Raw genomic sequence first — 14,692 nt, forward strand, 5'->3', positions numbered from 1 at the left:
CTGCCGGTCTGGCCTGCTTGAGAAGAGGCCCTGAACCCACTGGCAGATCTTATTCATCCCTACCCTCCCTCCCCCGCTTCTCCACGCCATCCTGGCCTCTTCTAAAAGCCATTGACAAGATTAGAAAATCAGACAAACCATTTACTTCAATCCATCTTTGTCTTCCCTGAGGCCTTTAGCAGCTCAGTCTGAAAGGGGAAGAAAGCTGCCGTAGCTCCTGGTCACTGACCCTTTTTCAGACGCGAGTCAGAGCCCACTCACGGCTGAGTGCCTGTCTGCTCTGAGAGGCAGCCGAGCAGATGCAGAGAGGACCTAAGTTCTCATGTGGCTGCTGGTCTGGAAGTGGCTCTGTCAGCATCCTTTGGGTTCCCTGACAGCATCAGGGATCACATGATAGGGTTGGGTGAGCCTCTGGCAGGCTGAAAGGATGTTGCCAGATCCTCAGCACCTCATTCTCCCAGAAACACTCAGCCCAGGCTTGGTGCCTCTCGGGCCCAGGAGCGAGCTAGGCTGCTGGCACATTTAAGGATCTGCCAAGGTGCACTTCAGATTCCTCCCTGACTGTGGGGTTCCGTGCCTGCTCCACATGAGCTGAGGTCTGCGGGGCTGGTGAGGAGTTGGGCAGGGTGTAAAAATAAGGGAAGGCACTCCAGAGGATCCAGACGGACCCAGAAGCCGCAGTGTGGACCACCCTCCCTGCTTCCTCCATTTATATAAATGTGATTCAAGTTTCAGTGACCAGCCTGGTGAGAGCACTGAGTAGTAGTTGTCACTGCTTATCACCAGGCCAGAGCGTCACCAAGACAGCAGCTCTGTAGAAGACACAGGCTGAGACCAAAGGCCCTGAGACAGGCCTTCTCCCTTGATGGTTCTCGGCATCGCTGGGACACAGCATTAAAATTGTTAAAGCAACAGAGCCAGACAGGTTTCTGGGTAAGTTTGTAAGTGGGGGATGGAGGAGGGAGGGGGGCATCTCCTGCTCTGTAGGACAGACCTAAGGACGCTAGCGTGTGCTTCCCAACTCCAGGGAATCCCAGGAGTGTGGGGATGCTCCCCGGGCAGTAGGAAGGAGCTGGGGGGTGTCAGTAGCCAACTCTGAGACTCTCCAGAACATGGCCTTTAATATTTACACTTAGAAGCGGAGGAGGAAGGCGGTTCCTCTCCTCCCCATGAAGCCCCAGCGTCTAGGCACACCCCTGACTGGTGGCTGTTGTCCTGGTCCCAAATGGAAGCTCTGGACACAGTGTGGCTTCTAACTTGTCCTCCGCCCAAAAGGGGAGTTTCCCGAAGGCCTAGGGGCAGGAGTGCACTGACCCTCCAGGGTGCCCAGGGACTGCCTGCACCTCACACACTTCCTGGCACATGCCACCCTCCTCAGAACTTGGGGTTTCCCTTCCACTCCAGTGGTTACTTGAAAAGCATAGTACCATCCCCATGACTGGATGGGCCCACCTCCATGGACAGCTGCAGGATCCTGGGGGCTCTACCCAGAGGTCTGCATCATAACCAGGGTTTGCTCCCAGCCATGTGGGGAGTGTGTTTCATGCAGCCCTGGCAGGGGAGCCACCCGAACAGAAGCATCCTGAACACTTGCCGATGGATCATTTCCATTTTGTTGTTTTGTTTTGTTTTGTTTTGTTCAGACGAGGTTTCTCTGTGTAACAGCCCTGGCTATCTTGGAACTCGCTCTGTAGACCAGGCTGGCCTCAAACTCACAAGAGATCTGCCCACCTCTGTCTCTTAAGTGCTGGGATTAAAGGCGTGTGCTACCGCCGCCGCCAGGCTTCAAAATCTTTTTTAACACAAGAATTCACTGTGATCGCTTCCAGGGCCTTATCTTAACACAGACACACATTTTCAGTTACAGCTCACGAGGAGTGCAGTACTAGCCATCGCTCCAAAACTGTCACTCATCTGAGCAGCAGAAAAAGAAAGCCATGCCCTCCTGTCACACCTCCCTCCCTTCCCTCGAAGCAGACTTCTGGGAACACGCATGTTTCTCGGCTTGCCCCGTTCGGTTAAACTGCGCTGTGTGCATGCGAGTGGCGTCTGCCTGCTGCTTGCCTCACCTTGCACACCCGAGCTGCCGAGTGTAGGGTCTGCTGCTTCTGGGCTGCGAGTGGAGGCAGGGAGGGCAGCCGCCTGCGACTCCACAGCCCTCCCTCAGGGCTGCCCGGAAACCCCTCCCAGCCACCCATGTCACCTCTGTAGGTTCCAGCGGCCACGGAAGGGGTCCTGGGCCACAAGCTAGCAGAAGACTGGCACGTACCTTCAGTTCCTCTGGACACTAGACTCCTCCGCTTGGCCTGGCTGTGGCAGCTTTACAGAACAGTAAAACGTTTGGGCAAACCTCCTGGCAGTGTCCACTAGCATAGGAACGCAGGGCAGGCTGTAGAAACACTGGCTTGTGCAGGCCTCCGGGCACATGGGGGCTTCTGGGGACCAGCAGCACTCAAATGGCCCTGTGGGAAATCAGGAATGAGAACACACGGGACCATCACCCAGTTTTGCTCTCTCTGCCCATGGTGTGGACCATGGCCTTGGAAAACAACTTTTCATTGCTAGGCCAGTGTAACGGAAAGTGCCTGTTCATACATCTGTTCACTTATTTACCGTGTGCCGTTCTCAGGCGATGAAATGCACTGGACTTTGCCCTTGGGGAGTCTGCCATAGATGCCCCATCTTCCCAACCCGGCACCACCCCAGGAACACAGGCCATTCTCCCCCATGTGGGGAAAAGTCTCCCGCCTTGAGCACCTCTCCCTACAGATGTTCTAGAAAGGAAAAGGCAGGCAAGGGAGCAGGGTTTATTGAGTATCTGCTCTTTGCCCGGCTGTGGGGCTTCTGTAATTAGATCAGGCAACCCAGACTTTGAGGACTGGCCCTGAGGTGTCTTCTAGGCGGGCCTCGGTAAGCTGTAGCTTGACTTTTCCGCCTTGCCCACGATCAGGACAAATCTTTGTCACCCGCCAGTCCCACAGCCGCTCAGACCCAACCAAATAAACACAGACACTTATATTGCTTGCAAACTGTATGGCCGTGGCAGGCCTCTTGCCAACTGTCCTTATCTTGCTAACTGTGCTTTTATCTTAAATTGATCCATTTCCATACATCTATACCTTGCCATGTGGCTGGTGGCTTACTGGCGTCTTCGCATGCTGCTGGTCATGGCAGCGGCTGCAGCCTCTCTGGTCATTGCGGCGGCTGCAGCCTCTCTGGTCATTGCGGCGGCTGCAGCGTCTCCTTCTGCCTTTCTGTCCTTTTATATCTCCTCTCTGTTAGTCCCACCTATCTTTCCTGCCTAGCCACGGCCGATCAGGTTTTATTTATTAACCAACCAGAGCAACTTGACATACAGACCATCCCCCAGCACAGCCAAGTGCAGACCATCTCAAACACCTGCACTCAGGCCCATGGTCCTAATCATCCTCTATGCGGACCTGCTGGGTAACGCCACAAGGAACCTGAGAATGGGCTCCCACAGGACATACAGAACATCCCACAGCACTTCCCCTTTCTTTTTTTTTTAAAAAGGAAGGTTTTAACTTTTACACATCTCCAAAGCCAGCTTGGTATATTTGGGAATTTGGGCGTAGCTTCTCTTAACTACTTCCTGCTGGAGGGGGGCGCTGTATCTTATGGGGATGCAAAGAAAATTTTAGGATCATGGAGTAGTCCGTGAGACCGTATCGTCTGAGCCAGTTGCCCCGAAACGACTCTGGATGCTGGATCATCTGGGCCATGGTGTCATCGGAGACCTTTCAGGTGGTCTTGGCTGATCAAACCTGATGTGTCTCAATCTGGAAAAAATCCATAGCCTCTGGCTTTCTGTAGAGATAAAAGCAGAGTCTCCTTTCCAAAGTAACACATCCTTATATCCAAATTTTAAAGTCAAGATATCTTTAATATATACATATTGGTTTAACTCAACATCTTTTACGATCAAATGTTTTTCTGCAGTTAAAAATCCCAAAGACAATATAATCCAAACTCTCTGTGTTATATCCATCTTTACATGGCTTATTTTTTATATTACTTTTACTTTCTCTTTAACGACTTTATTTTTTTAAACTTTCTATTTCTTTATATAACTGTCTATGTTCCTTTTCCTCTCTCTCCCAAGCCCCAGGAACCCGCCAGTAACTCAAACCGGCGGCTGCCGCTCATTTGAGAGAGAGAATTAGGAACTGTGGGGCGTTTACCGACGTCACCGTTCCGTGTGTTGAGTTCTGAATCCTCTTTACCACCACGCGAGGATTCTTCTCAGATCACACTTTATTGGAGCGCCTCTTGGTTAAGGGACTTTGTCTTTAGTATTTTTTTTTTTTTTTCATAACACCGGCCTTTATCCCTGTTCATTTGTCCTTTTTCTTTAGTCCCTTTTTTTTTTCTTCCCTTTTTTTCTTTAGCCCTTTTTTTTCTTTAGCCCCACGTTGGGCGCCAAATGTAGCTTGACTTTTCCGCCTTGCCCACGATCAGGACAAATCTTTGTCACCCGCCAGTCCCACAGCCGCTCAGACCCAACCAAATAAACACAGACACTTATATTGCTTGCAAACTGTATGGCCGTGGCAGGCCTCTTGCCAACTGTCCTTATCTTGCTAACTGTGCTTTTATCTTAAATTGATCCAGTAAGCCTCTCCAGGGGAAGAGGGTGTGGTCTGGAGGGGCAGCAGCCCCTGTGTTGAAGTTACAGGCAAGCTGTAACTCTGTGAAAAGACAAACGTCACTGCATAGAATGAACTGACAGTGTGAGATGGTGAGCACCATTTCTGGAAGACCTTCAGCAAAATCGCCGTGCATGGGAGGAGGGATTCCATGACCTGCCGCTGGTTCTGTCTGCATGTGCACGCAGGTGTTCACGTGTGTAAGTGCAGCAGGCACTGGCATGCCTCGTCACGGCGCATACGTGGAGGTCAGAGAACAGCTTCACCTCCCACCCTCTTTAAGGCAGGCTTTCTTGTTTGCCACTGTGCACCCCAGCCTAGTTAGCCACCGAGCTCCTGGGGATTCTCTTGTCCCTCCCTCCCTCTCACAGTCGGTTAAAGGTGCAGCTACCACATCCGTCTTCATGTGAGTTTGTGGGATCCTTACTCAGGGCCACACATGTGCAGGACAAGCTCACCCAGCTACCTCCTCTGATCACACTGCTGTGTAGTGCCTGGTGGACCTTCAACGGACACACAGAAGTGACCTCACTCATGTGCTTGTAAATGTGCACAAAAACACATGGAACAGAACTCACTGCAGCCCTGGCAATGAGAAAACACCCACATATGTGCCAGGCAACTGTTAAACACGTGATTTGAGAGCTGCACCGACAGTGTGGCTTACCCATTGCAAGTTCGCTATGAACTGTGAAAAAGCTCCAGAACTCAGTGGGAAAAGCAAGATGCGTGGCATGTCTGTGGGGTAGAAGGGGGGGTATCCTTGCACTTGCCCACGTCTAAGAAGTGATCTAAAAGAGTGGAAAGAACACGGCAATGGGCGGCAAGCCAGAGGCATGCTGTTCCCTGAGCGATGTTTTGTAGTTCTTGAGTAGTAATATGTATGTAAAGAAATAGACATCGAGGGCCAGGCATGGTGGTGCACTTAGGAGGCAGGGATAGGAGGATCTCTGAATTCAGGGCCAGCCTGGTCTATAGCCACAGTTACATAGTAAGATCCTGTCTCAAAAACAACAGAAGAGCATGAGTCAAAGTACTTTTGAGTGGATTGGAGAGATGTTCAGGGCTTAAGGCAGAGGACCTTTGATTTGATTCCCAGCACCCTTATGGTGGCTCATAACCATCTGTAACTCCCGTTCCAGGGGTTGCTATGCCCTCTGCTGGCCACAGGCACCAGGCACACATGTGGTGCTTAGACATAATTATACGCTAAACAGGGTTTCTCTGTGTAGCTTTGGTGCCTGTCCTGGATCTCACTCTGTAGACCAGGCTGACCTCGAACTCACAGAGATCCACCTGGCTCTGCCTCCTGAGTGCTGGGTTTAAAGGTGTGCGCCACCACCGCCCGGCCAACATAAAAATATTTTTTTAAGCTTCAAATTTAGGCTTTAGTAGGCTGGAGCCCTCAGAGGGCAACAGAGGACAATGGGCACAAGCTAATTTTTATTGAGCATCTACTGTGAGCCATGTTCTCCCCTAGATGCTGTGTGAACACGATGTGTATTTACATCCCGGACTTTAGAGGTGGGTGGTCTTTTCCTGACTGTTGGGGTCCTTTGCCAGTGCTGCAGCACCTGAAACGGCCAGAGCCAAGGGGAGGGGTGCATGTGGGTGGCTGTTCACTCCAGGGGGCAGTGCAGACCCACCCTGGAACTGCCTCTCAAGCAGAGACAACCCCGCCAAGTCTTCAGTGAATCCCTGTGCTTTGGCTGAGCTCTGTAGCCGAGGATGTGGGCTGCACTGGCCTCGGAAAGAGCAGGCACTTAGCCTCTGCCCTTCTGGGCATCAGCTGCGCGCCCTGTCTGCCAGCTGGAGGCCAGCTGGGGAGTTGTTTTTCTGATTGTCAGGCCCGGGCTCCTTACTTGCACTTAGGGGAAAGAGCATCCAAGCCCTGGTACAAAAGGTCCCTCTTTTCATGGCTTTGGAAGAAGCTGTGAATGAGCTCATTATCACTGCAGCCCAAGAAGGGGGACAAGCCATCCTGGTCTGGTTGTCTGGACCTACCCTTGGCCACGCATACTGGACTGAGGGGCAGATGGGGCAGCTTGGTTCCAGCCCACAGTAACCAAAGCCAGGTGCTGAGACAGGTGGTCCATACCAGGGTCTGTGCTGAGGCCATTGGATGCTCTGAGGCTCACTGTCTCTGCTCTGGTCCAGAGGAAGGGCTCTTCCCCAATAAGTGCAAAACTCCTTCCCACCTCCCAGATGCAAAAAGGGTTTCCATCCAGGGCTACGTGGCCTCCCTGCCGGCTTCTGGGAGCTTGCTGTGTGCAGGTGGTCTGCCTGCCTCTACACCGCAGGGCTGCCAGTCACGGCCACCACTTACCTATCTGTACTGTGCTCACAGTCTGCCAGGCATGGCTCTAGGTGCTTGGAGTGTGACATAGAGCAAGGCTGGTACTGTGTCCTCCCCGGGAACCTAAGTTCTAACGTGAGCAGTGACGTGTGCAGACCACTGGGCTGAGGAGTGAGGCTTCCGAGTCCAGGAAAGGGGTCGCGTCTGTGCCGCAGCCCACACTGTTGCTATCCGGAGCCCTGCGGAGCGGCTTCCCATACCTTCCTGGGCTGAGTTAGACCCTGGGAGAAGAGACGGACGGTGCTGGCCTTGAGCTGGCAATGCTGACCCCAAGTTGACCCCTCTTGTGTCCTCTTTCTTCTGTTTCAGATTGAGAAAATCATGAGCTCGATTGGAGAAGGAATTGACTTTTCTCAGGAACAGCAGAAGGTCTCAGGTACTGTACTAGTCCCCACCTTGTAGAACACAGGCCTCGCGCTGGCTCTGGCAGCCTCAGGTTCTTCTCTGACCCAAGACAAACATCTGAGGAGAAAGGGGCCAGCCCAGGCCACGGCCTGCACTTGTGGAGAAATGACTGTGCATTTTGGGGGAAGTGTATGCATTGAATTTGAGGCTGCTTATTACGAAAAGGAGTTGCAATGGGGAGCAGCTGTCAGGCTGCTTGTGGTGTTGGACTTCATCACAGTGCTCCAAACTGGAGTTACTGCCACATCCCTCCCCAGTTCCTGAGAAAGCTCTGGCACCAGCTGGTCATGAAAACATGGCCCTCATATGCCTTGTTTACCACAGTGGCAGTGTGGGGCTAGATGAATGTTCTCTGTTAACGTGTGTCAGAGTCTCCTGGAGGGGTGTCTGTCTCTGCTAGTGTTACCCAGATCCCTACAGAACAGGTCACGCTGTTCATATAAGCCGTTAGGGTAAGGCCTGCCTTGATTTCCTTTTTTGTGAAATGGACCATCATTTTGGGCTTCTTTCTCAGGAGAGATGTCCTTAAAGTACCTCTCAGAGCTGGTGCTCACACCTCTCATGGAGTCCTGGTTCAGACCCCAGAACTATGACATCTCAGAGAAGATGTCATCCCAGCTTCCCTTTCTGATGAGGGTGCCACCTCTCCAGGGTGGGGTTCGTACCTCCGACAGCAGTGGCCCAGCAGCCTTCCTTGTGGCACTTCCCAGTCTTGGGCTCCTGTGGCCCTGCCAAGAGGCCTGATGGAGGAGGGTGCTGTGCACATGGGAGAGAGGAACTGTGGGCTTTGCTGGGCAGTCTGTGCTCCTGGAGCCACACTGCCCTGAGTTCAAGTCCCAGTTCTAGATACAGGCTGCAGAGTAAGTCATTCATTTCTTCCCACCTGAGTGCCAGGTTCCTAGCAGCACCACCCAGTGACTTACCTTGTCGTATTGGAGCGAATTAATAAGATACTCACGCCTGAGTGAATGGAAGCCGTGCTTCGAGTAGCCGTGCCCATTTCTATGACGCTGATAAACTCCGGGAGCAGAGCACCTGCTCCCTGGCTTGGCTCCCTCTGCATTTAGCTTTGCATCCTTCCCTCCAGGCCTCAGTTCTCGGGTTCCAGGGTTCCAGTAGAGGGACTGGGCTGGGCTTGGTCCTTGTCAGACTTGGATGACTGCTGGAGTCGACAGATGGCTTTTCCAGCTGAGAAGCCATGGACCCTTCTCCGGACAGCTGTTTGCTGTCTGCTCAGTGATTGCCTGCACCTCTGGAATGCATATGCGTTTGCAAGGGTCAGGTGTTTGTAGGGAATAGGTATTTAGGACGCACAGATAAACCCGCATGCCACTTTCAAGGCTGTGCTTTGGGGATGATCACAGCTGGGACCAAGAGCATTGAGCTTAGTTGTGGCCACATTCTGCTTTCCTGTACCTCCTCAGGAACCTAAGCCACAGCATGTCCAAGAGGCCGGAGTCAGCAGCCCGCTGCCTCTGGATCCAGTCAGGCCTCCTTGGAAGAGCCCTGCCCTTGAAGGAGTCTGCACTGAGCTGCTGCTTCTCTCCCCCACCCTTGGGATTGGCAAGAGGGCTTCTCTCCGCTCGGGCGGTCCTGACCCCAGCACCTGGTCCTGTGTGCATGTTTACTTTGCTGAGCCACCTTCTACACCCCAGCTTAGGGACACCCAGGACAGGCGAAGATGTGTGCGACGTAGAGAACCCCAGGGCATGGGGTCTGCACCACTCCCTGGCTAAGAAGCCTGGAGAGGCTGGCTCAGGCCAAAGCAGAGTCATTGTGCATGTTGAGTGGTCAGGATCACAGTGTACCAGGGTTCAGCTGTCACAAGGATCAAGGAGGAGATACCTGGGCCCTGGCCCCGGCAGCTTGGGGCGAGGCACAGCCTTCAGCAGCAGGTGCCAAGCCAAGCGGCGGCTGCTCAGAGGGACTAATTCTGCACAGGGTTCTCCCGGAAGGACAGGACACAGCACTGGAGTCCAGTCCCATTTGGATACCCAAGGGCCCCTGGACTGTCCACACTGGGGCTAGATACCCAAATCCCCAAAAGACAGGTCTTACAACTGCTTCACACCTCTGCCGACTATCAGAAGTCTGTCACACTAACCACTCTGGATTCTTTGAACAAAGGCCTACTCTGTCGAGGATAGCCTGGCTTTCCTCTGTTTGAACTCCCCAGTCACTGTTGCGTAACTGCTGAGTGTCCCCTCTGGGCCCCTGGTCTCTGGACACCGTGCCTGTAGAGACCTATTGAGATGCAGGTGCCCCCGGCGTATTTCCGGGGTGATGTGTGGTTCCTGGATATCTGTGACTCTGTCCCTCCCCAGCTGCACTTGCAGTTGATCAGGTCCCCCCTCCTTGGCTGTCCCTTGCTGAGTGTCCTGCTCTAGGTGAGCTTCTCCCCTGGCCCCGGGTTCTCGTCTAAGGAGCGTCAGATGTAGTAGCCGTGTTCTCTCTTGGTGCTGAGCAGGAGACTGCGTCCTAAAGTAACAAGCGGGGGGTCACTTAACTGTGGGCCACGTTGCCCCTTGGTCCCTTCCCCTGGCTGTCCTCGAAACTGCCAGCCCAAGTTACAGGCATGATTCTTCGGTGCCCTGTAAGAGGTTTCCTGCCCACAAGCCTGAGGTGAAGCGGCCGTCTCCCCCTTAGCGGCTGCGGCTGCATCGCCAAGCATCAGTCTCAGGAAACCTGTCATCTCACTCTGGCTCCCCCTCAGCAGCAGCAGCAGCAGCAGCTTCTGCTCCGATGTCCGATCCCTGATGTATTTTCCTGAGCATGGAAGGGGGAAGGGTGGGAGGGGAGGAAGGGGAGGAAGGGGAGGGCCAGACATGAGAGTGAGCAAGGACTGTGGTGCCGGCAGTCGGCAGCCAGCAGTGTGGAGCCCCAGAGCCTTTAGACAAAGCATTCTGCTGCGGCTCCGTCAGCGTGCACATCCACCGGCAGCAGCCTGGACCACAGCTGCCCAGCCCTGGGATTACACGCAGGAATGAATCAGCAGCCGGGGCCACACAAGCTCATGAGCATTCAAGAGCCTGCTGCGTAGGTTCCTGGAGCCGACTTTCCATTCAAGGGCAAGCCTGGAAGCCCCCAGACTTGGCGTTTTGGAGTACTTCTACAGCCTGCATCCAGAGACCACCCTGTCACCACCCACCATCTGTTCTGCGGAGGACAGGAGAGCAGTGGAGGCCGCCACAGTTGGTCAGCAGGGTCCCTAAGACAAGCAAATTGGCATTGCCCTGCCTTGAAGGGCAGAGACCGCCAGTAATGGCAGGATGACTTTCACCGTGTGGAGGAGAGTCCCCGGGAGGTGATGTCTCTGTAGTTGGTTCTTCCTTCTCCTGCCTTGAACCTCTCTCTTCCTCCCCTTCTTTACCCCCCTTTCACCCATTCTTGCTACAAGAACTGAAGAAGTAAGGTGGGTGTGACGGCATCTGGAGCAGAACATCTGAGGGCTGCCGGGAACGGCTGAACTCTGTCCTCCTTGCTGCCACCGTCCCGTCCTGACTGCTGAGCACAGTGAATAAGTACTCCCCTTGTCTGTGCCTCGGTAGAGATGGTGAGACCAGAGACCCCAGGAAGAAAGCCGTGTGCGTCCCTCGGCCAGAGAATGTGAATAGACAAGCTGCCGCCTCCTGACGGACAAGTGCCGCCTCTTTCTTTTATCTGCTTGGGTTTTGTCTTCTTTGACCAAGAACTGAAAGCCCGACTGCTTTCCCCTAAGCAGGCAGGCAGGCAGGCAGGCGGGTGGGTCACGGGAACTGCTGCCGGAGACGGTGAGAATGAACACCACACTCCTGGAAGCCAACTCAAGCCGGGAAGGCAGCTCCTCGGGCAGTGCCTCAGCCCAGGAGGCGCCCAAGTCTGCTGCCCACTCAGCCCGGTAGAAGACCATGCCATTGACCCAGCAGAGCCGCATCTCAGCCTGACCCCCACACTGCAACCCATCTGTCCCACTCAGCCCCCTGACTGTCCTGAGCTGGGGCCATGGTTTGCTTTTTCCGGGACTGCTGGGGGAAAACAAGTAAAAGTCCCCTCTCTCCCCTGCCGTGTTCCGGGCTGCTTGTATTGCATGTGCTGGGTCCCCGTGAACAGCTGCCGCGCTGCTTCCTTCCCGGAGCCCTCGCTGGGTGCCTGTGTCCCTCAGCTGCATGAAGACTCGCGCTCGCTCCTGACTGGTTTACGCTGCAAGGTCGCAGAACGAGCCCCTTGTCACAGCCCAACAGCAGCTCCCCAAGTTGCATGGAGAGGAGCAGCCAGGCTGGTGGGCACTTAGGAGAGCTAGTGTCCCCCTCCAGTGCCTCTGGGGACAGACGTTCTGCCGTGCCTCTGTGTGGACGCTGATGAGAGGAGTGGACCCAGAGACCACTGGGGGTCGGCTCCCCCGACCCTAGGGCAGATGGTGCATGTGCAGCCTCGGCCCTGGTCCGGGACAGCGCGTACCGTGGGGTGTGAGTGGGCAGCAGCCGCCCAAGTTAGCCGGTGTGCCGTGCCAGGCAGGCAGCTCGTCCTGCCCGCTCTCTCGCTCTCCTGTCCGTAGTCTGGCTGCGTTATGGTGATGACTATGATGTGGCAGTGCCATCTGTCTTCCTCTGAGTGCCGCTGCTACCGCCTTAATGGGTTGTCCCTTTTCAAGCGTCTGCCGATTCCTCTCTCGTCAGGTTCTCGGACGCTGGAGCAGAGCGTCGGGGAGTGGCTGGAGTCGATGGGCCTGCAGCAGTACGAGAGCAGGTTGCTGCTGAACGGCTTTGACGATGTCCGCTTCCTGGTGAGTGCTCGCAGGTCACTCCAGCGGCCAGCGCTGGTGCTGCTGGTGGGAAACTGGCCTCCCTGGCCGCACGGGCTCAGCTGGAGTCGGAAAGGGCATGTAATCCCGAACCCCAGGGAAGAGCTAACAGAGGGAATGTGCTAGGAAGTCGCTGAGTGCCCGATGCCAACTTTGCAGACATTCCTGGCCCCACTATCTCTGTCCCAGCTGCCGTTCAGGTGGAGCACTCTTCAGAAGGACCCTGGACTCAGACCCTTGCTCCAGCCCTGCTTCTTAGGCTGGATGCTGGGGTGCTGTGTGTTGAGACATCTTGGCCAGCATGTGGAGCCAGTCCCCAGCAGCTTTGGCAGACAGGACAGTCAGGTACCCCATGGGGACTCCATGTCCCATCTCAGCTGGATAGCAGGAGTTTCCTTATTTTCAGACCTTTGCTGTTGTCACTGAAGCAAAGGTTCCTGTCTCACCCCTGCAAGTGAGATGGAGGCCAGGGCCCCAGACGGTCAGGGAAAGGCTCGGTGCCAGCTTGGTTGCTTTTCGGAGATTCAGTCTGCTCTCAGAATACAAGGGGTCAACGGAATGACCAGGGCCTCTCCTCTGCTCCCTGGGGAGTGGGAACTCAGCTTAGCCCCCGGGCTTAGAATCGAATGTCCCGCGTCATCTGCCTCCCAGAAGCCTTGCCCAGTGTGTCCTTCCTCGTGGGTCATTCAAGGCAGTGCCTGAGCCGAGGCATGCACAGGAGCAGGCCTGTGACGTCACAGCAGTCACTGTGTGACCTCCCAGCACCATGAGGGGTGTGCTGGCGTCTTCACCTGTTTCCCGCATGCCCAGTGTGGCGCAGAGGTCAAGTGTCTTTATCAGGGCCACACTGCTGGTGAGTGGCCAAATGACAATGTGTGCTTGGCAGTTACAAGGCAAGAAGTCACTCTCTGAACACTGTCACCACCTCTCATTCTGGGGTGTGGCAGAACCATCTGTCTGCTGCACATCTTGGTAAGGGAGCAAACTTACCTGCCCTGTTCCTCCCATTTCCTGGGGGCTTCCCATGTCCCCTTGAAGCAGAGCGCTCTCACTGGTGCACACCTGCCCTGCGCCTCGTGTGAGGGCCGGGTTTATAGAGCGGGCACAGGGTCCCAGCCGACCCTCCGTCTCGGTGGATGGCTGGGTTTCCTCTGTCAGCTCAGGGTTTGGTGTCTTCAGGGGCTTCAGGAAAGACCGATGGAGAGTGCCTTAACCAAGTCACCCCTGTCTCCTGGGAAGCCTGCAGCAAGCCGCCCTCTCCTCCCAGGTCCGGGCTGCTTTTTCAGTATTTCAAAGTCTCCAGTTTTAAAATAGCAGTTTGTTTTTCCTTTCTAAAACTGAAGCTATATGGGTATGTTTATGGTTCCTGGGCTCTTACTTCTGACTCACCACGCTCTTTAATGAAGGACGGACCGTGAACTAGGAAGGAGATGGGTTCCGTCAGTGGGAAGGACAGCTGGTCCTGGCTGTGGGGTTGTGGACTTGCCTTCTAAGTCCTCCCTTCCCCATGCTGCTGGTGGGTCAAACCAGAGTGGTCGAGATCTGCAGACACTCACTCCCCCATGCCGGTCAGGAGCTGAGCCTGCAGATCATAGCACACGTCTCCTAAATTCAGTGTGGGACCCTTTCAGTTTTCCAGCCCTTGAGCAACCCCAGGTCTCCCTGACCCCACCTGAGACCCAAACCAGAAAACAGCTAGATGACGTTTTTGGGGAAGCATGGCCCTGAACCAGATAGATGCCCGTGTAAGGTGCAGAACCTATACCAGAAAGCCGCTCCATCCACCCTGGTAGTCAGCAGCTTGGTTCCTCCAGGGCCTCTTTGGTCTGGAGCATCTGCAGAAGTCTCCACCCAGAGGTGAGATGAGCACACCTGAGTTTAGTATGTTGCTTCAGGTGCCTGGAGTGGCCTGAGTGGCCAGCACAGCACCCTGGGTAATTGCATGTTAACTGCCAGGTGGGCTTAAGAATAAGTTTTAGCAGAGGCGTGTTCCCATTCCCGAAACACTCCCTAAGCACATGGCCCTGGTGTAGCCCATCCAGTTTGGTTCACAGTAGACTGTGAATGTTTCACCTGGTTCTGAGATTCCCTGGAGATGTTTCTACCAGATGAAAACTAGCTCCAGTAACCCCAGGTCCAGATTTGTTGGGAACATCTGGACACATGTTCATAGTCAAGGTGCTACTGTGGAGTTCCGTGTCAGGGTACTTGTGAGCATTATGGAGCTCTGTGCATGGTAAGGCACATTCCAGGATGATCTGCCTTCACCATGCCAGATCATCTCTGCCCTGATGTTTTCAGTGACAGAGGACCCAGTGTTCTGGCTACTTAAATGCTCATATTTACATTGAGTCCCTATGCCTCTGTCTGCTGCTCCCAGGTTCACCTTTGGGGCCACACAGAACACTTATGCCCTCTAGACAATTGAAGACTTCGCGGTGGCCTCGAAGGTTCCGTATTGTCTGGGTTCGGTGCTGTTAATCC

General features: G+C 54.5%; 1 protein-coding gene across 11 annotated transcripts in view; it reads left to right on the forward strand.

Moving 5' to 3' along the window:
- The window catches only part of Anks1a (ankyrin repeat and sterile alpha motif domain containing 1A), a 165,593-nt gene that overhangs the window by 129,655 nt on the left and 21,246 nt on the right, over positions 1 to 14,692 (forward strand). For all 11 annotated transcript variants that reach the window (XR_013046873.1, XM_076558351.1, XM_076558356.1 and 8 more), the window contains 2 exons: positions 7,333 to 7,399; positions 12,084 to 12,190. Coding sequence is in view for 10 of the 11 variants with exons in the window: in XM_076558351.1 (XP_076414466.1) it covers positions 7,333 to 7,399; positions 12,084 to 12,190 (174 nt within the window). In the remaining variant the exon portion in view is untranslated. The remainder of the gene's footprint in view (positions 1 to 7,332; positions 7,400 to 12,083; positions 12,191 to 14,692) is intronic.

The sequence above is a fragment of the Peromyscus maniculatus genome, chromosome 21, assembly GCF_049852395.1.
Source record: "Peromyscus maniculatus bairdii isolate BWxNUB_F1_BW_parent chromosome 21, HU_Pman_BW_mat_3.1, whole genome shotgun sequence".
Taxonomy (NCBI): domain Eukaryota; kingdom Metazoa; phylum Chordata; class Mammalia; order Rodentia; family Cricetidae; genus Peromyscus; species Peromyscus maniculatus.